This window comes from Sinohyriopsis cumingii, chromosome 5, assembly GCF_028554795.1.
Source record: "Sinohyriopsis cumingii isolate HCF-2022 chromosome 5, ASM2855479v2, whole genome shotgun sequence".
NCBI classification, from domain to species: Eukaryota; Metazoa; Mollusca; class Bivalvia; order Unionida; family Unionidae; genus Sinohyriopsis; species Sinohyriopsis cumingii.
In genome coordinates this window covers 71,956,527-71,979,290 of record NC_142965.1, presented here as the reverse complement: position 1 = coordinate 71,979,290, position 22,764 = coordinate 71,956,527, and the positions used below count along the sequence as shown (strand labels likewise).

General features: G+C 34.7%; 2 protein-coding genes across 4 annotated transcripts in view; one reads left to right on the top strand and one right to left on the bottom strand.

Moving 5' to 3' along the window:
- Window positions 1–4,418: 4,418 nt before the first annotated feature.
- On the bottom strand, window positions 4,419–22,430 carry LOC149799423 (uncharacterized). Of its 2 annotated transcripts, none has more exons than XM_089958771.1 (8): window positions 22,317–22,430; window positions 16,582–16,661; window positions 15,340–15,549; window positions 14,721–14,882; window positions 13,424–13,633; window positions 12,866–13,027; window positions 10,566–10,836; window positions 4,419–6,841 (listed from the first exon to the last, which is right to left on the bottom strand). In XM_089958771.1, exons 2-8 carry the CDS (start codon window positions 16,637–16,639, stop codon window positions 6,673–6,675), a joined length of 1,242 nt encoding a protein of 413 aa, XP_089814897.1. In that variant the 5' UTR covers window positions 16,640–16,661; window positions 22,317–22,430; the 3' UTR covers window positions 4,419–6,672. The 2 variants fall into 2 exon arrangements, with proteins under 2 accessions (XP_089814897.1, XP_089814896.1); XM_089958770.1 differs by lacking the exon at window positions 22,317–22,430 and adding an exon at window positions 17,342–17,463.
- Window positions 20,976–22,764, top strand: part of LOC149799422 (calcium-activated chloride channel regulator 1-like) — a 47,409-nt gene continuing 45,620 nt past the window's right edge. Inside the window, exon 1 of one of the 2 annotated variants that reach the window (XM_089958769.1) lies at window positions 20,976–21,213. In XM_089958769.1, coding sequence (XP_089814895.1) covers window positions 21,064–21,213 — 150 coding nt within the window. In that variant the 5' untranslated portion in view covers window positions 20,976–21,063. The remainder of the gene's footprint in view (window positions 21,214–22,764) is intronic. The other variant, XR_016421171.1, reaches the window with a different exon arrangement.

The window sequence follows — 22,764 nt, the reverse complement described above, 5'->3', positions numbered from 1 at the left end:
TTACTTGTTCGTAATTTTCCGTGTTGATCCTGAAAGATAGCAACATCGTTAGGATCTATTCCTGTTAACGACAGGAGGTTATTAATATCGTTTTTAGTTGCATATTTGGATAGATCAATATCAGTTACATCTTTTTTACTCTATAGAGTGATCTTCCGTAAATATCAACCATATTTATTAGACATGTGTTCAAGTATTGTTTTATGATACGGATTTGTCGTGCGTGAAATTGCATCAAGAACATTAAGTGATTCTGGTCCGCATATCGGTGGATCGGTTAGTGTTTGTGTTGGTAGCGTTGAGTACCAAACAGGAACTTTTAATTTTGACGTATATTTGAGAAATTCCTCCGGTGGTGCTAATCCGTATGAATCGAAATAAACAGCTTTACGCGGGTTTATTGCATAAGCATCCCAATGCGTTCCAGGGCCTGTATTTGAATCAAGATTTATTATTCCAGTTTCGTTATTGTTTGGTTTATCAGGAAGTTGATCTCGCATAAATACGCCTCTAAAGAATTTTATTTTTCTACGAGTTGCTTCGCTAGATAAATCTAAATTTGACATTGGAATTATCGTCGCGCTAGCCTTAGACCGCTTCCCAGATATGTTCCCGGTAATCTCAGGCCGCTTCCTTGTTTTGAGAAAAAAATTTCCATGACCGGATCTAGACGCTCCCGTAATATCGGACCTAGACGTTCCCGCAGAATCGGGCCAAAACGCTCCTGCAACATTGGGCCAAAACGCTCCAGTAACACCGGACCTAGACGTGCCCGTAACGCGGACCTATTCGTGCCTGTGACGCGGGGATCGCGCGCGCCATTGACGCCGGACTCGGACCGAATGAGAAGTCTCCGCCCCTTTTTTTTTAATCCTTTACCACTAAACAACTTTGAGGTCAATCCCCATGGTACGAATGGGAGAAATCCGCCTCTTTTTCTTCTATACTGTCCTCCCGTTATTTTTTTAAATAATTTTTCGATTCCAAATCCTGCCGCGCTCGTTACTGCACCTTTCGCTATTAACGGAGCGGCGGCGGCTAATAATCCTGGAATTGCGGCGAGAAATGGGAAAATTCCGCCGGTTTTAACCATATCCGCGATGGCACCAGGACTAAGGCTAATGTGGACGCCCGAATTCGCTGATTTAGCCCTGGTGAAATGTCCATGTTGCGTTTTAGTTAACGATAATTTATTTGGCCCACCGTGAAGTTGATTGTTTTTTAACGTAAATTTTACGCCGCTTTTCCTCGCCATTGAGGATTGAAGCTTTTTTGCTTGACCAGGAGTCAAGGTAACACTAACATGATCGTATGGCATTATATTAATTCGTTGATCTAAATTACATTCTCTCTACGGGCGCGTCAATGACTCTCATTCTGCCGATAATTCCTTCTAGAATCATTGTTCTATCGCTGAGTATTACCGCGACAGCTCTATGCTCGATTCCGTGAGTATCAATTCTAGCTTTGAAGTGTATATCCACGACGGATTGTTTTACCAAATCAAGATGTTCTAGTGAAAAATAATAGATAGGATAATTGGTGTTGAAATCTAACTGTGATATTTGTAATCCTGTATCTATATTTTGATCTCTTCCCATGAAACTTAGTATGCGATGATACGCACGAGCCACGGATTTATTACCAAAATCAATCGATATTTCCTCGGCAGGTTCTTGTTGTCCGTTTATTCTCAGTGATATATTTGTTGCGTTGATTCGATCAAATATCATATGACTACGTTTTTGATGGTATCTATTAATATTTTGGAAGGCAATGAAAATATGTCTTGGAGCAGAGACGCCTTGCTGGGATGCAATACGCCAAGTAAATTCGCCATTAACAGCGGTAGTTATGGAGTCAGTGCTTGTTGTTAGCCATGACATAATCGATTTACCGCCTTGTTCCATAAATGATATCAATTTTTCCTCCTCAAATATTGATGGAGTTATCGCTGGCATCCAAAGGGTAAATTTATTCAATTTTACTTTACCGTTATTACCAGCAGCCAAATCAGCGGCGTCATCGTCTTCACCATCTCGCCAGATAGCATCATTGCTGTTGTCTTTTCTAGTGAAGACGATTGTGTGTTTCGCCCCAAAAATAACTTTTCTAAAATGCCTACAAAATCCAAATATGTGCGATAATGGAATTGCGCAGGAAAATCTTCTACGACCATCCGTTAACATAGCTCTTCGCAAGGCAAATCCTGGATTATAATTGTTATTAACGGACGTCATCACCGGCGCAGTATCAGCGTCATTGTCACCGGCGTGATTCCTTGGTCGTGTTATATTATTCGGCCTATCATCAGGGCTATTAGTATTATCCTTGGAGAACATCATACTAGGACCGGCCGATCTGGTAAAATCATCTGAATATCTCGCTAGACCAATAATTGTTGTCGCAATATCGATATCGGTGTTGATTGTCTCATTCTCCTTCCCGTCTATCATATATTTGACACCACTAAATAACGCCATAATACCATTATTGACTAATCCGACTCTGAATGCATCTCCGTAGAGAGTTTCGTCCAGTTTTATAATTTCGCCGGTAAATTCAATAAACGCCTCTGACGGAAGAAAATATCTTGTTGTATCATGAACCTGAATTTCAATACGACCTAGTGAATTTGGTACTACCGTGTCGTACGAATAATATTGATAATCGCGCACCGAAGTGTCCCTGCTTACGGGTTCGTCCATGTTGAAAGCTTCGTTAGATGCCCGTGCAAACATTTATTATAAAGATTATCTTCTAAAACGAAGACCGCTACCCGATATAAAACTCGTATTTGCTATTTCTTGACGCGCTATTTGGTCTTGACGCGCTATTTCTTTATTGACCTCCTTATTAATTTCTTTATTAACTTCCTTATCAACTTTCTTGTTAACTAATTCTGCTAATTTCTTATTCGCTGCGCCATTTATTATCTTGCCGACGTCGCCAGGCATTACGTCCGTGCTAGGTAATACGACCGGCGCAGGTGGTTGTTTTTTCTTTCCCCAACCTAGCAATTTTGATATTTTACCTCGCAGATAATTAAATCCTTTACTAGCTATATCACCAATTCCAGAGACGACCGTTTCGCCTATTTTTCCTATGGCTTTCATTCCAAGTTGTTTAGCGATAGGTCCGACTTTAGGAGCGACTCTCGTAAAAAAAACTTACGATGGAATCGCCCAATCCGTTACCGTGAACGTATTTATATACAGGTAATCTAGAGTTCACTACGCGAACCTGGGCTGGTCTGCGTTGATATCTGTGAACTATCATTATTTATTTACTACAATCTAATCGATTAGTTCGTCGACGAGTTCCCTGTATTCGTGAACGTTCATGATGCCACCACGAAATAATCGCTGACAAATATCTGTCGCTTCGTTGATTATTTCGCGAGAGTTATTTCCGGCTCGTTTTCCTCCAATAAGTACTTCTAGTCGAGATACATCGTTAACAACGCTATCGGGGCAGATTGTGTTATAACCGCTACCGGTGGCTTCGGGTTCTTCTTTTTTGGTAGGTTCTGGCTGCGATGTTGCAGGTTGATGTTTTTTAGTGCGTTTTTTACGCGGTGGAGGAATAGGAACGGATGGAGTAGATGGATCTGAGGATAAACCTGAGGGAAATACCGGAGTAGGCGGACGTGAGGGTAAAGAAGGAGAAAATAATGGAGATGGTGGAGGCGGGGATGGAGATGGTGGAGGCGGGGATGGAGTTGGTGGAGGCTTCAGTGATTGAATATATTCCGATAGTGTTCTTCTAAATGATTCAAATTCAGCTCCTTTAGCCTGAGTTTTATTATGATTAATACGATATATCCACTTGACCCATTCCTTATTGGCAAATTTTGGTTCTAAACACTCGTGTCTGTTATCAAAATTGTTATAAATGAACTCAGATAAATCAACATCATTCTCAGTTCCTCTAATCTGATTAACGGCAAATGGCTTAAATTTATTAAGCAGAGCCAAATTAACATTTGGTTCTTGTTTTTCTTCTTCTTCCCCCGTTGCTTGCGTTGCCATTTCAGCCGCTACTGGTCTAGGTACCGGTGCAGTTTGTTCCTCAATTTTCTTTAGTACGGGAAAAATTCCACGTTTTCTTATTTCAGGGTCTTTAATAGCACCGAATACTACTTGTTCAGTCATTTCAGTAACGGGTTTGAATAATTCCGAAGATAATTCACCAAATCCGCGTTTTGCGTCCTCATATGCTCGAATTTTTCTCTTGAGAGATTCTCTTATGGGAATAAATGTCTTTAGAGCGGCTAATCTTTCTCGTGCTAATCTAGCAGAATGTGGTTCTCCAATGCTCATTATTATTTATATATGAATAATTTCAATTCACGACAATATTTTTCATTCTAACAAATTTATTCCAACTCAACATTAATACGAGGAGCAGCAGGGAAGGTGGGTCCTCTATGACGCTCAATTGCTTGAAAACCATTTGCCTGCGCGCAGATGTTTTTATGTACACACGAAAATCAAGGGGTCTGAAAAACACCAAAATAAGACCCGGTAGCAGCCTTCAAAAGTGGAAATAAACGTTCCATACGAAATAATTCTCGTAGGAAGGTTTCCCGGTGAGAACAAACGAGGTCTGTCCACCTTCCCTGCTGCTGAATGTTACATTACAATGGCATGTAACGAAATAATTTTTAAAAACAACTGACAAACGAACCCTTAAATTATACATAACAAAAGCAAAATATATTATATTCTGATTATATAAGTATCGGTCCTTGAAATAAAGCATGAAAACGGCACTCACAATGTGTGTTCTGTTTTATATATTTATGTGCGCACACACACATACATGTGTGTGTGCGTGCGAGTGTATGAATACAAAAATATTTTTTAAGTCTAAATGGTGGCTGTAGTGAGTTGCATTTCTTGTTAAAGTATACATGATAAGATTTTTGGATAATGTACACACACAGTATACGAGATTCATTCTGCCGAATTTCATCTCCATTCATTCCGTGACAGGCATTTAATTTTCTTTCTATTGTGCATTTTTTGCAAGTATAATCAGGCAAGACGAGCCTGATGTTTAATAATTAATGGATTTCATGCATATAAAAACACAACAATAATTTGTGTGCAGCAATATTTCAGTCAATTCTCTCTTGTTATTTTTATGAAGTCCCCACATTATGCCTTTCAACCCTCTGTCTTTATGTCCATCAATGTATTAACTACTGCGGCGTTGTTTCGTATCTAGTAACGCATACGCATGTGTAAAAAAAAAAAGAACTTATACTATTAGCGCTAATGTAGTTGCTACCAGAAGAAGACACAGAAGAAGGATAACAGCAACAGAAACAACAATTACTACTGGTTCTCTTACAGCGCCATTTAAAATAATAACGTAATTTAAGAGAAAGACTACGACGATGATAATGATGAAGGATATTATAAAACAACTGTCTTTATCCTTGCCACTAGACATATACTGATACGAGATCGCATTGCTTCTTCATCCAAAAAGACGACTGAAGGCTATGTCGCATGCATACTTTCGACTGTCTGTTTAAAATATGTAGAGGGTTTCTGATTGGTCATTGGAATTTTACTGAAATTTAAATTCATGGGATTCCTTGAAGAATTCTTGGTAAATTCAGAACCATAGATGAAAGAAACGAAGGCTGATACCATGAGCAACAATAATGTCGTTTCCCTAATTAGACGACCATTGTCATAACGAATTTATTGCACATATCTAACATGAGTATGTATGTATGTATGTATGTATGTATGTATGTATGTATGTATGTAAAATAAACGTATTTATATGATATTGTAGCATTTAGGTCTAATTTATTGGCGAATGGAGACTAAAATTATATTCAGTAGTGCATGGTGGGCACGTGGACCGAATATTTTATGCTAGTAGCAAGATTATCTGAGCCGAGTTCGAATCGTGCCTGTACGTAGATTGGGGTTTGTCAGTGGAGTAGGTGGCCACCAGGTATATGTTCTCTTGAATTTTATCTACCCACCCAGGATTTAGGTACACGTATTGGGCTAATATCCCTTGAAACTCAAGAATGGACAAGTCACGAACTCGTTCTCACCACTCTGGCCATAGGCCATACTTATAATACTAAGATTTTATTGTTACAGTCTTTTAGACTGGAAAATGTTCAATATTATTTTGGGAGTTTTTGAACTTGCTGTATATGAAATCAATAATATCATATAGAACAATTTTATTGAATGGTATTATCAGCAAAACTATACTTATCTATTATAATTCTGCAATATATTCAGACCAGATTTATGTCACACTTTAAGCTCTCTGTACTAAGCAAACAATGGCGAAAGTAATGAAGACAAAGCCAAGGACTTCAAGACACGTTTGAAAACGAAGATCATCTTTTTGTGAAGTTAACTTTCATGGTATTAAATATATGTATGCCATAAAACTATATAGAAAACAGTATCTCAGCTTATTTTCTACACAGACCAATAAAACTGTTTGTGCCTACGATCGGCAAGTGTTAATATGGTAGTAAACTAACGGTTACTAGTAGACGGCCCAGAGAAGGGCGAGAGTCTTAAACGAAGCCACTCTGTCGAAAGTGTCAGCTAGATTCATACATGCGTAGAAACTGATATTAGAAAACACAAATCTAAATATAGAATTGAACATTTCTTAAACTCAGCTCATTTCCTTATTTTTTCTACTGCAATGTATGGTCTCTAAATCTGTTACAACGAGAGGCTCGCTAAGTGATTTGATCTTCATTTCCTCTGCCTTCATCCAACCATTGCTTGTTGGGATGAAGAAAACTGGCATTTCCTTTTCCTGATCCCTCACTTTCATTAGCCTAAAAAAGAATAATATTGATTAATTAGCAATAAAACGTCAAACTATTAAAAATGTAAACACAGGTAAAGTATATTCGAACAACATTGATCTTTAAAACTTACTTGTTCACCCTCTAAATGAATACACCACGCTATGAGAAACCCATCCTTATCGTATGACGCCAACTAGGCGGCAAACTAGGATAACAATCTTTACTTAGGTTGAAATAACTTGCTGGATTTAACGAATTGTTACTGGCTACCAAAGGGCCACAATTATCACTCGATGTACTGCATCGTGTTCAGGGTTTTTGAATGTAAGGAGGAAATAAGCAGACTGGACCGCAATGATCATCTTCTAGGAAAGTTCAATATAAACTCTTATGCCACCAAGTTTGATAAAGGAGAGTCGCGTAATGTTGCCCGTTCCCTGCGATGATGGATATTTAGAAAACAGCATACACTTATAACTTTATATCAAGTATGGAAACTTGCTTGAAATAGTGCAAACTAAAAGATGTAAAATATACAACCTGTGGATACCTTGCCCGACTTTTGATAACAGTTATATTTATTAATCAATAAATCGAATGATAGCGCAATTGATAAATCTCAGGATTGATTCTAAGTGTTTTGTAGATTCTTTATTCCTCATCCTTTATATTAAACTTGTAACCATATCCAAACATTGTAAAGAAACTTGTTTTTTGTAAGTATTGACGAAAATTGCAAATTATATTAATAGTTTCATGACATTTTAGTATCATTATAATTTCATCTCGTCGTTGTCAGCTTGTTTTGTGAATGATGATGATGATGATGATGATGATGATGATGATGATGATGATTATTACTATTATTATTATTATTATGTTGTTGTTTTCTATAAAGGGTCAATAAATATATAAAACCAGATGAGAATTTTGTTTTAATAAGTTGTAGTATTCAGGGGGATCGGCTTTTATTTGCTGATAATTTTCGGATAAACGATTCATCTTAAATTAGGAACAGTTTTCTTCTATGCATGAACACCATATAACTTCAAAACAATTCATGTAGAATTTACTATGCACTTATACCAATATCGTCATAATCAGCATTATCAGTAAAACAGCTATTTGCTTATTGCTGCCATTATTATTCCAAAATAAAATATGCTGCATACATAACATTATAGATTCAAAGACTTGGGCTGTGTTGTTTGATGGTAGTGCTCGTACTTTGGTAGAATATACGAAATCGCAAAGTCCCACCATTATCCCCTCGACCCTTAATCTTTATGGAAAAATGGAATATAATGAGAGGTCTGTAGCTATGATTATACTATTATCACTCGGTTTAACTTTTTATATATCTTTTCTAAGTTCTTTTCTGAACCGTCTAGAAAATGACATAAGGCTAAACAGGTTTTAAGACTACGTTGATGTATGCCTCTCCTCGACCACCCTTCTCGTGGGCAGTCTGCTAGTAATGAATAACCTCAGAGACATAATTATCATACTAAAATGTCAAATGTTTGGGACCATGTGACATTGATGAAACGAGCGATACCGTGCATGTGACACGTACACGAATGAAAACTACTGGCAATGAAATAGTGATACTAACAAGAATTGGTTTAAATATTGTTTAATATCGTGCATACATTATGTTTTGCCAGCGCTGATAAGTTTATATACGAGCTTCATCTTTTTATCTTCTGTTTACTGTATACATTAATAGTCCTAGATGGCCTAATTAGTATAGTCTCACCGAGAAGACCGCTCAGGTGGCCTAGGGGTTAGAGCGTCCGCCTATAATGCAGGGGGTCATGGGTTCGATGCCCGGCCTAGTCATACCAAAGACTTATGAAAATGGTACTAACAGCTGCCTCGTTATGCGCTCAGCATTTTGGAGGCTGTTGCTTGAATTGGTCGGCCTGGTGTTAGAGTAATATTAACCAAAGAAATAGAGAAAAGTGGCCTTCATAGGCCTAAAGGTCATATTTTAAATTTGCACGAGTGCTGATCATTCTTATTTATCTTAACAGGAATAACAGATTTGTTGAGGTAGAATGGCGATGTTGATAAATGTTTAGCGTTATACTGTTTGTCGTTAGTACCGCGTATTGACAACCCAGCCAATGCTGGTTACGAATTTGTCATATATTAGCCGCTGATGATGAAGTTAAGATTGAAAGACCTAGAGATACAACGGCTTTTGGGACATCTACTTTACCGTCTAATGCGTTTGTGTTTAAGATTTAGCATGACATGTGCGTGACGGATTCAGCCATCGTCATTGATTTTGCAGAATCTAATAATAATATCGATAGTACTTTGTTCCACTTGCTTCGTAGTGATGTTAACAGACACTTGTATACACTCAGATGTAATCAATACTAGGGTAAGATAGAAATTGAGTGATGGAACCACCTGCCGACTGTACCACTACACACTCTCGGCTAGCTAGGAGCCATTGCATTAGTCAGACCTGAAATTAACCAAAGACTATTACTAAAATGATGAAGTAAAATTCAACGCCGAAACCAGTCGGTTACATTACCATAGACCAACACTGAAACAACTAAGACGAGAAATATCTCGGCTGTTATTCAACGAGGAAACATGTGTTAGCGTAACAGTTCTTGTGCGAAAGCGATTGTAAAAGTCAATCTGTAATCAGTATAGTTCTATAGAAATGTAGTGCCCGGTTCCAAGAACGCACAATAGCAAATATTGCCCGGGAATATATTTTCTAAGATTGCACGAATGCTGTATTAGTAAAGAAAATGTTTCTTTGGAAGTGATTGCGCGTGTCGTTGCTGAATAAAGCCAACCTGCTGAGCAATTTATCTCCGAAGCAATCGTTGGCCAGAGTGTTTCTGGACTTGCGACAACAGCAACTATCATAAGCACATCAAGCTTTGCTCTAACTAGTGGAATGGTGGCGCTGATAAAATAATTTCTCTCCATGTACATAACTGAATACGCGTATCCAGTCAACTCGAATCGCTGTGATGATTTTACTAGTTCACGTGTAAATCTTTAAATACCTCGGGTCTTTTCCTATATGGAATATACAGACTTCAGCCACAAGCATGCGATAGACAAGTTAATGTTTTTCTTCTCCTTTCCGCTTTTTAAAGGTGCTAAGAACTGGTTATTGTATTCATTGAAGTATGAGACACTAAATGCGTTTCAAATAATGTTTCTTATCACATACCCAATATCGCATATATCAGAGGACGATACTACTACCCATTCAATCTCCTACAACTACATACATATGCACCCAACATGTGAGGAAGGTCGACATTATTTAAACTCAGAAGTATCGGGAAAATCATTACTACCGATAATCTGTATTTAAATAATCATACCAAATGCACACAACTCGTCACCGGCGTCACTCTTTGTGTGTGTGTGTGTGTGTGTGTGTGTGTGTGTGTGATGAGGGTTAAGTGTATTTAAATATATATCTTCGATTAATAAGCAGCAACTATAAAAATCTTTAAAAAGGTTGACCTGATCTTTACGTAAGTACACCAATACACGTATGCGACAACGAAAAAAGGATTAAGAAAACAAGGCATGTGTTGATTCGATGATTTAGGCATAAGGACGAGTGTAGTGCCAAATGAACCATCTTCGCTGGGACGACACTACAGTTGGCCTACAGTTGGCCAAGATGCTTGGTTAGAGCTATTTTTAGAAAATGGGAAAGAAATCGTATTTCTTGGCATACTTCTGTAAACTATCTTACCTCGTTTTCCGTTTCTTTAGTTTGAAAAGGAAGGCCACTAGGAGAACAGTCATTGGACATAGAATCACCGCGGAAAACACAATAGTTGTCGTTTTTAGGATGGACTCCAGCTTCCTAGCACTGTCATCCCCGAAGTATGTAGCATTACCTGGGTGACGCAAAGTTGCTCCACGGAAGTCTGTTGTGATAATAGCCATAGCCGTTGGAGTAGAGTATAGTGCCAGTGGAGTAGACACATCAGTTGTGTTCTCCGAAGTCCCTCCTATTATCTCTATTAAAATAAATAAATAAATAAATAAATAAATAACAGTCTATGATTCTGTTGCAGATTATAGTAGTTTATACCCGAATTCTGCATTGGCAAGACACCTTGTGATGAAATGATTTGGTGTAAAGATTCCCCCCAGAAAGCAAACAACGACAGCTATGACAACAACACAGACGTAGCAAATACAAAACTTTTTTTCACTGTGATTTATTTCCAGGACATGTAACTTCATTGTTCCGTGATTTGTAACGATATTTGGAAGACAAATATCATTTACCGAAAATAAAGGAAAACGTAATTTCATAATTGGATATATTGCAAGGAAGCAATGAAAAATGTTAGCTGTATAATCGTATCAGTTTGTATCTTTGATAGAGCTTATTTTTTGTTTTATTATGGAGAGTTGCAATGATAGTATTTCCAGGATATTTTGGTAACAGGATTAGTTTCGTAAAAATGGCCTCATTTATATATAAGCAATCATTCGTATATATATATATATATATATATATATATATATATATATATATATATATATATATATATATATATGTGTGTGTGTGTGTGTGTGTGTGTGTGTGTGTGTGTGTGTGTTTATCAATTTGAGATAGGACTAATTATAAGTCATATGTCTGGAATTATATCCTTGTATTTGGCACTGACTATATATATATATATATATATATATATATATATATATATATATATATATATATATATATATATATATATATATATATATATATATATATGTGTGTGTGTGTGTGTGTGTGTGTGTGTGTGTGTTTATCAATTTGAGATAGGACTAATTATAGGTCATATGTCTGGAATTATATCCTTGTATTTGGCACTGACTAATCATTCCAGTGTAAAATTATATATAAATACGAAATAAGAGTTTGTTGAATATATATTTCCTGGATTGATTACAGGAAACCTACTTTGCAATTTGGTACCTAACTCATTTAAGAACACTAAATTGTTGACGAATGTTCCTTTGGAAATAGGGAAAACAACGATCGAAGGCCAAACTGCCAAACTGTTCGACATTGATTTTGTTTTTTGTATTTGTTTTGTCTTGTTTATCCCAATCATTGGATGCACATTTATCAACTACTTTTTAAGTAACAATATCAATGAATATTTTGTCTCATTTACCTATTAAATATCCGAATCAGATAATCACAGAAGAAAAAGCCAGAACATACAAAATTTTCTGCTTGGAAATGGTGTCAAGTTACTCCACGGAAGCATTAGATTCCTTTGAATCTCTGCCGTAGTAAACAACGATTCCGTCCATTTTTCGGGGAGAACAATGCAATTGGTACACACGATTAAGCCACCCGAAACTCACGCACTACCAGTCTTTCCATTTAAAAAGTTGAAAAGAAAGTTTGATTTATGTCTATTGATGGACTGTAATTGGCACATATAACGATTTCTCGTTCCCTGTCTATGATACATATATATATATTAAACAACAGTTCTTTGTTATGAGCTTAAGAGGGAACCTCATCTTTCCATCTCTGTTCTTGTGAGCAAGAATTTCTTCTAAGTATTCTAGGTATGGACTCAAAAGCAGAGTATAAACAAATTCGAAAATTATAATTTATCCCCAACCCTAATCTTATATTTAAATATTGTACAATAATGGACAATAAAATGGTGTAAATGAATTGAAGGGGCATGGATCAATTTCATTGTATTCCGTTGCATAGGAAGAAAGAATAATGACCTGTATATCCATATATCGTTAAAGTAACTTATCTGCAAAATATAGGACCGTTCGATGTACACTTGCATAGTTAAGTTGTCGGTGTGTGCGATATGATTATATGCATTATTTCCTTATTCGGTAAACGTTTGTTTTTAAGGTAAAACGTACATTAACTACCTATCTCAAGCGGAATGCGTTTTAAGTCATTTAGTTGAACGTTCAAATCTTAAGTTGACACACATTTTTATCTTACCATTTTAGCTTTTGCTTCACATGGAAGTCATCCTATTAATGACTGTAAAATATATTTCTTACCAATGCAAAAAGCTGAATTCACATCGGTGTGTTTCAAGTAGTATGTATAATGGGTTCCGCAGTTTATAATCTCTACCGGAAATGGCGAGTGGCATACATCAAAATACGTTTTCATACACGCCGTCACAGTCAACGTTTCTCCGGTTATTGATGGATGCGTACCTTTAGGTATAAAAATAATTAAAAATAATGAGGGTTTACGACAATGATAATGTTCAAAGTCTATGTAGTTAATAATTAATAAATAGTAATAGGTCATAAGATTCGTATACAACTCTTCGTACATGAGACAAATGGTGTAACAAAGAATGCTCAATCTGAATTTTTTTCATTGATGAAGTACCTTATCGATTTATATATATATATATATATATATATATATATATATATATATATATATATATATATATATATAGTTGTGAGTTAAACAAACTTGTATAAATAGCATTTGACTATTCTACTTTACGTGAAAACATATGAGATCGCATTTCTTTATAATTATAATGTGATCAGAAGGTTTCAACAGCAATTTGTACAGGAAGTTTAATCAAATCATACCATTGAGCCATATTGGGAAGAGCGTTCCACATGATCCAATTTTAAGTTCAGAGGCATTGGTGGCCAAACGGGTTCCAGCTGCTACAGAATACCACCCATCTATAATGGCATCATCAGATACAAACTGTTGTCCGGGTTTGGAGACGTTAGAAGTTCCTCTTTTGATAGAATCCGGAAGTATAGTTTTCGATTGACATCCTCCAGAATTTTCTGAACAAGGAAGTTGCATTATTTTTTTTTATTTATAAATAGCTACAGCAGATACTTTAAATAAAGAACCAAACTAGATCCAGAATGACCGAAAGGCAAAATACAATGGAGCCAGATGCTTTATGTACGACACCATAGTCAGATCAATGTGACATGAAAATCTCAAACGAAGCAAAGTTAATGAAATGCTGGATATTTTCAATAAGACGACCAGGCAAATAAAATTTAATAAACGTGAAGACTAAACTTTCAGAGGAGCTGAATACATGCTGATCACTTTTCGGCGAAAAGATCTTTTATCTGCTTATAAAGGTGCAATATGTTGCAGATAATCTGCTTCTTATAAATACATTTTTAAAAACTCGGTGAACGCTGTCATTTCATCTGCAAAAACTCTTACAACTAGTCATCTGATTCGGATGCGTCAAATTGTAAAAAAATAAAAATGTACAAGTTGTGCAATACGTGACAAGTTACGAATGCAAACTAAAATGCAGCATAAACTGACACCTTCATTCTACTAATTGGGACCAAAAAGTAATGTTTCAGAAATGTTTGTGGCATAAATATGCAGACTAATGAGGACCATACTGTAAGGTATTTTTTATTTGTTTTGCTTTTATATTTTAGGGAAATAAGTTTTGTGTTGCTTATTAAGAAACTAACAGTCTATGTATATGTCATTTTTATTATTAACGCGCTTTACTGAGCAGACACACACACACAGAAACACACTCACGCACACACACATGCGAGGTTACATTCAAGTGCTTTATTTTGTAGTTAGATGCTATTTACTTATTTTAACAGGTATTTGTTTTAAATAGTGAACAAAAGTCAGACTTACGTGCTTGTATTTCCACTAACAAAACAGCTGATATTAAAATATGACTTATAACATTCATCCTTTAATCTTTTCTGCAGTTACTGAAAGTAAAACAGTTTGTTCTTAAACATAGACTGCAAAAGCACACGAAGTCCTTTATAGATGATATAAAACTGTAAATTAATGCAAACTCTTATGTGCTTATTCGTTTTGCTTCACATGGAAGTCATCCTATTAATGACTGTAAAATATATTTCTTACCAATGCAAAAAGCTGAATTCACATCGGTTTGTTTCAAGTAGTATGTATAATGGGTTCCGCAGTTCATAATCTGTACCGGAAATAGCGAGTGGCATACATCAAAATACGTTTTCATACACGCCGTCACAGTCAACGTTTCTCCGGTTATTGATGGATGCGTACCTTTAGGTATATAAAGAATTAAAAATAATGAAGGATTATGACTATGATAGTGTTAAAAGTCTAGCTCAATTTATACCATAACTGAGCAGATCCCACTAGGTAATCGATTAAGCTGTAGTTAATAATAAATAAATAGTAATAGGTCATAAGATTCGTATAAAACTCTTCATATACGAGATAAATGGTGTAACAAAGAATGTTCAATCAGAATGTTATTCATTGATGAAGTACCTTATCGATTTATATATATATATATATATATATATATATATATATATATATATATATATATATATATATATATATATATATATAGTTGTGACTTAAACAAACTTGTATAAATAGCATTTGGCTATTCTACTTTACGTGAAAACATATGAGATCTTTTTCTTTATAATTATAACGTGATCAGAAGTTTTCAACAGCAATTTGTACAGGAAGTTTAATCAAATCATACCATTGAGCCATATTGGGAAGAGCGTTCCACATGATCCAATTTTAAGTTCAGAGGCATTGGTGGCCAAACGGGTTCCAGCTGCTACAGAATACCACCCATCTATAATGGCATCATCAGATACAAACTGTTGTCCGGGTTTGGAGACGTTAGAAGTTCCTCTTTTGATAGAATCCGGAAGTATAGTTTTCGATTGACATCCTCCAGAATTTTCTGAACAAGGAAGTTGCATTATTTTTTTAATTTATAAATAGCTACAGCAGATACTTTAAATAAAGAACCAAACTAGATCCAGAATGACCGAAAGGCAAAATACAATGGAGCCAGATGCTTTATGTACGACACCATAGTCAAATCAATGTGACATGTAAATCTCAAACGAAGCAAAGTTAATGAAATGCTGGATATTTTCAAAAAGACGACCAGGCAAATAAAATTTAATAAACGTGAAGAATAAACTTTAGAGGAGCTGAATACATGCTGATCACTTTTCGGCGAAAAGATCTTTTATTTGCTTATAAAGGTGCAATATGTTGCAGGTAATCTGCTTCTTATAAATACATTTTTAAAAACTCGGTGAACGCTGTCATTTCATCTGCCAAAACTCGTACAACTAGTCACCTGATTTGGGTGTGTCAAACATTCAAAAAAATTAAAATATATAAGTTGTGCAATACGTGACAAGTTACGAATGCAAACTAAAATGCAGCATAAACTGACACCTTCATTCTACCAATTGGGACCAAACAGTAATGTTTCAGAAATGTTTGTGGCATAAATATGCAGACTAATGAGGACCATACTGTAAGGTATTTTTTATTTGTTTTGCTTTTATATTTTAGGGAAATAAGTTTTGTGTAGCTTATTAAGAAACTAATTGGTTTCACACCTTTCCATTTATTAATGTTAGACTGAAAAGTCGTAACGTAGCTGGAAACTGAGAAAAGCCGCATAAAGATGGTCAATATTGTTACAGTTTACACAATTGCTATAATAATAATAATAACAATAATTATTATTATTATTATTATTATTATTATTGGATATCTAAATACAGATTAAAGAATTTAACAGTCTATGTACATGTCATTTTTGTTATTAACGCGCTTTATTGCACAGACACACACACAAACACACAAACACACACATGCGAGGTTACATTCAAGTGCTTTATTTTGTAGTTAGATGCTATTTACTTATTTTAACAGGTATTTGTTTTAAATTGTGAACAAAAGTCAGACTTACGTGCTTGTATTTCCACTAACAAAACAGCGGATATTAAAGCATGACTTATAACATTCATCCTTTAATCTTTACTTCAGTTACTGAAAGTAAAACGGTTTGTTCATAAACATAAACTGCAAAAACACACAAAGTCTTATTTAGATAATGTAAAACTGTAAATTAATGCAAACTCTTATGTGCTAATGTTACAAACACAGACAAAGACACACACGCATATGTGTGTGTGTGTGTGTGTGTGAGAGAGAGAGAGAGAGAGAGAGAGAGAGAATTAAACTATGTTTTGAATTTTGATAAACTTGATGGTTTCACTAAGTCAAAGACCATAGAGTAGTAGCAGGGGAAACAAATCCATGCTATGGACGGTGATGTGGAAACATTCTGTGGTGTCACTCTTGCCTTTGTTACTATGGCCAATTAAATGTTTCCAATTCACCTTGAAATATATTTTCTTATGTCTACTCAAAAACGTACATATCATCTATCTATTACTTTTCCATGACAATTTACAATCATGGTAAATATACATGCCATGAAGCAGTAGCCTGACTTAAGTGCACATTATATGATATATTGTCAGTGAAGTTTAATAAATAGTTCGTTTACTTGTCACATATACACAGAATACGAATGATTAATTCATGTTGGTTAAAATGCTAACATATTGTCAAGCTCCCATGTATCTCAACACGATATTGTTGTAAGTACAAATTAAAAGACCTAAAATGTTGGACCTTTAAAGCTTAAAATCAAGTTAACTTACCTTCAATGGAAATTAACTGTATGGGTATCTTACTTGCCTTAACCTCAGATATGTTAAAATCGGAAACCGCAACCACTCAAATCAATGCCAATTCAGTTGAGTTTAGTTAGATATATTAAGTCAATTTTTTAGCATTTTATACAAAACACTACATGCTACAATGGCTTAATCTGTTCGCCAATATCGTCAAGATAACGACATGACAGAATACTTATAAATACAAACCAATTAGATAATAAATTGATTTGTTATGGGAAACGCTGGAATTTAAACAAAGACGTTCAAACCATATAGGTAATACACACGAAGGCCCTCACTCTGTAAACCTTCCAGGTAAATCTTTCAGGTAAATATTAAGTTAAGATATAATACCTGAGATTTCGAAACACACGTCATACATTCAATCTCATATAACATATTGTAGGTAAAATCTTGGTTGGCCTAGTACTGACTGTTAGGTCATTTCTGCTCAAGCAAACATTTTCTCGAATTTCTATGCATAACTCTGCTTTTCTACATGTTGTCATTCGGGTGACATGGTTTTAATGGATACAACAGAAAGACAAAAATCAAAATTTCAAATTGGGAATCAAAAACTATATCATAAATATGCACGAGTAAACTATTCAATATCTTGTGTGCAATATAGGAATACAGTAGAAGTTTGCGTTCTTTGCATATGTGTAATTGCTGATGACTTAGGATCATACAATTTGATGTGAACAGTAAAATGCAATGGTATATTCATGTTGTAGAGATTTTTTACATTGCAAATATATTACGTGGAATGTAATAACTACTATTTCAGTCAATATCGGTCTAACGATAATTATTGCAGTATGGGCTATGAAAACAGATCGAGATCCTCGCTTGTTCTTGCATCAGTCCTCCAATGTCAGTTTTCTTTTCCTATCTCTTTCGTCACTTCCATACTTGAAGATCAAAGCCACTGGCTTTTAACTATTTTATAATCGAAGCAAGACATCAACTTTGCGGATTATATTCCTTCAGTTGCCGTTTTAGTTCATTATATGCTTGTTCTGTTGGTCTTTAAAGTCGGTGTGTGCAAGCGCGCTCACACACACACACACACACACACACACAATAATATTAACGTTGAATCTCAGATATCATAAAGTAGTAACTTTGGATGCTTGAATCAGAGGAGAAACATTGCTTAAAAAATTGCTTGAAAAACGGAATATGCGCCATTGTAAAATAAAGACAAATATATAGAAAAACGATTCCAATATACAGAAATTGTAACAGCTCTATGTTTTATGTTAAATGACTTTGCCAACGTTTAGTTTTGTGAATCCTAGCGAAAGCAAAGTATTTATATGTGAATAAATACTTTAATTCACAAACGCAATCACAGCACCTATTGAGGAATTTTATTATTTTTCCCCTGAGTATGTAGGCAGTCCACAATGTGAAACTAGTAATCATCATCACGATATTCATTATTGGATTCAATAAGATGAAATATTTTATGATATTAAGGCTATACAAACAGCAAGATCCATTCATGTATTATGAAACAGGTTGACGCTTTAACAATTAATATGTTTCTACCTCTTCAGCTGAGCCGTACCCATTATTGGTAGAAACAAGAATTTGATCATGACATTTCAGATCTGCATGAAATGGCCAATCCATGTAACTCCTATGCAGTACTATACATTTGACCTCGTTGTAGGTATGAATTATCATACAGAAAGTAAATTTCAAATAAGCTGGCCCGTATCAAGGCATTTAAAGCTATAAAAATGTCGAACATTCACATATAAAATTGTAGAAGGCAATTATTTAGAAACTGGAGAAATTTTAAATTAAACTGACATAGAAAGAGAACTTAGAAGTTAGAAATGAATAAGTGGTCCATGTCGTACACTGTTTTAACCTCTAGCATCTGATGAAAGCACTTAAAATATTCAGCTCAAATGCCTATAGATACTTATATACGGATAGGGGTAGAAAACCACTCGATAAATAAACTTAAAAGTTATGTGTGGCTTTCATTTACACACACACACACACACACACACACATATGTATGTATGTATATATATATATATATATATATATATATATATATATATATATATATATATATATATATATATATATATATGTGTGTGTGTGTGTGTGTGTGTGTGTGTGTGTGTGTGCTCGCGTGTGTGTGTGTGTGAAAGTCACATCGCTAAATCATGAATCATATCCATTCAAATACAAGTAATATAAATAATGTATTCTACATTATATGGTAGTTATTTTTAATGCAAAAACATGATCTTCTAAACCTCGTCTAATTTTAGATTCAGGCAAGTTTATATGTTGTTGACCACAAAAGATAAATGGTGTAAATGAACTAATTCCGAAACTCGAAATGTTATAGAGACGCATGCAACCATTCTCTTTGCAAGAATTAACTGCCACTATAAATTTATTTAGTTTATCATGATGTATACACATGTATAAATAGGATAAATAATATGCAATTTTAGTTAAGTACATTCATATAAACAATTTTACTGCAATTTACATAATAATATATGAGCTGATCGAGTGGGTTAAAGCGTTTGCCTTTACCCAACGATGCCGTCTCACCTATGTCCGCGTGGAGTTTAGTTTGGAGCTCAGCCAAAGTTGAGATATGAGCAAGCTTGCCAGTATCATCCCGTCAGTGGGTGGTTTTTACCAGGCTTTTGTCCGGGTTCCTTTCTCAGAAGATATACTGACCGCCATGTATAGTATATCGTGTGCTTACTTTGACTTTATACCCAAAAAAACAACAACAACATTTTCAGTGACATTTATTTCAAAGCTACGTTCCATGTCACATCCTCCTAGAATGCAACGATTTATGCCCGATGCTTAATTTATTTACCGATTGTAAAGACAAGACTTAGCGGAACTCGACTATGCCCGAAGACTTCATCTAACATCTAAATGTAAGAAATTTTATATGTTAAATAATGTTAATATTACGTCACTTGAAACGACAGTTTGTGTCAATAAACTAAATTTACTGAAAATGGAATTATCAGATAGCGGAGTGCAAGCTGTCAAACCGATATAAATTCAATTGATATTATCTGCCTAAATTAGGTCAGATTTATTTTGAATGCTATGTCCAATACATTACAAACAAAACGGGCTTAATATATCGACCCATTTTGACAAGAGACTGACAAGACAGATTACACATAGATGAGTATAATAATAAATTGATTCTTTATGGGTAACACAGGCATTTGAAACCAGCTTTTCAAGCCATATACTTAAAACTCGAATGTCCTAGGCATATAAATCGTTGTGGTCAGCTTTTGAGTAATCAAATAAATATCTAATATTACGCAACACATGCCATATTTCAAATCCTGAATGATACATTACTCACCAAGTCTTACCCAAAACCCTAATTGTTGATTTTGTATACAATATCACCCATTGACAGCAGAATAATAGTAAATGTCATTGTAGGGATATATGTATTGTATACGACTATTCCTAATATTTATGTCAGATAAATTCAACTGATGCAATAATACCTCTGATCAGAGTAAATATTTCGTTTTAATCTTCCTTGTCGTGTTATTTGTATTTTAGTTGTCGCATGATTGGAATCGATTTAGACCTTATCTGTTAACATAATAAAACGTCTTACAAGGACTTGTTAAATTTTAAAAGACGCGTATTAGCTGCCGAAGACAGAACCCATGGACAGCGTGTTCAGATGTCTGATTTTCTTGTTGCCAATCATAGGTGTTAAAAGTTTAGTGGAACTGAAGAACAATGGATACGAGGGCCTGTACATCGTTATTGACGACAACGTGGATGAAAATGATCATCTGATAGACCGGATTAAGGTTGGTTTCTACACGACTACTTAATGTGTCTCCGATAATTTTAATATTACCGTCATCCTCATCATAGCGATTAATTTTAAAGTAAACAAGTCAACTACTGTCACTACTACAACCAATTATAAGGATGATAACAATGAATGTCACAATAATTGGAATATCATCGTTATCGTACTTACAATCATCGCCGTTTCTGATCAGTGTTTTCAATGAGTATTATCATTTCTACTAAGATTAACACTATTTTTGAGTTTACGTCTTGACATGGCCTGGATATGATTCATTTTCCCAATTCCTTAGCATGAATATTATCGCCAATATTATCGTCCTTGTTGCAATCATGGACATTTTATGCGATTTTTTAAACTTTTTAATAGCATGACTGGTATGATATATTTCAGCTCTTTGTTCAACCCGCTACAATGATCATAACACTTTTGTGCTTGTCTCTTCAAATATTAAAATGCGTATATGTGGAGTAAAAGCTGTGAAGTTATCCATTGTATACATGTCTCCTATCAGATAAAAATATAGTACTTCAAATCCTTTGAATTTAGTATATACTACACAATGAAAACATAATAAAAATGAGTTTTTCTAGTACTTCATATCCTAGAAATTTAGTACATACCACATAATGAAAATATAATAAAACGAGTTTGTATAGTACTTCATATCCTAGAAATTTCGTACAATGAACATATTTTTTAAAAGAGCTTATATAGTAGTTCATATCCTAGGAATTAGTCATACTACGCAATGAAAATATAATAAAAATGAGTTTATATAGTACTTGATATTCTAGGAATTAGTCATACTACACAATGAAAATATAATAAAAATGAGTTTATATAGCATTTCATATTCTAGGAATTAGTCATACTACACAATGAAAATATAATAGAAATGAATTATATAGTACTTGATATTCTAGGAATTAGTCATACTACACAATGAAAATATAATAAAAATGAGTTTATATAGTATTTGATATTCTAGGAATTAGTCATACTACACAATGAAAATATAATAAAAATGAGTTTATATGGTACTTTATATCCTACATATTTAGTACATACTATACAATGACAATATGATAAAAATACGTTATCACAAATTTAGCATAGAAATGCACATTGGGTCAGGTGGTGAGTGGACGAAAGACCTCTCCTTTACCGATAACTGCAATCTCATGTCTGTCCGCGTGGATTCAAGTATCGGACTTGGCCAATGTGGATATGTAAGAAAGCTTGCCAGGAGCTTCCTGTCAGTTGGTGGTCCTTACCGGGGTTTTCACGGGTCTTCCTCCATGAGTTATCTGTTCGTCATGTATAGCCTATCTAGTGCCGGGAAATAGCGTTTAACACAAAATAACAACAGGAATATATATATATACATATATACATACATATATATATATATATATATATATATATATATATATATATATATATATATATATATATATATATATATATATATATATATATATATATACTGCCATAAAATGAAGCTAACACTCAAGTACCAGAACCTTTGTACCATAATTTAGTT

Coding starts and splice junctions, on each gene's coding strand:
- LOC149799423 (XM_089958771.1), bottom strand. CDS start 16,639: ATGAATGTTATAAGTCATGCTTTAATATCCGCTGTTTTGTTAGTGGAA. Junction 10,837..12,865: donor GAATTCAGCTTTTTGCATTG/GTAAGAAATATA, acceptor TTATTTTAATAG/AGATAATAGGAGGGACTTCG. Junction 6,842..10,565: donor CTAAAGAAACGGAAAACGAG/GTAAGATAGTTT, acceptor ATTCTTTTTTAG/GCTAATGAAAGTGAGGGATC.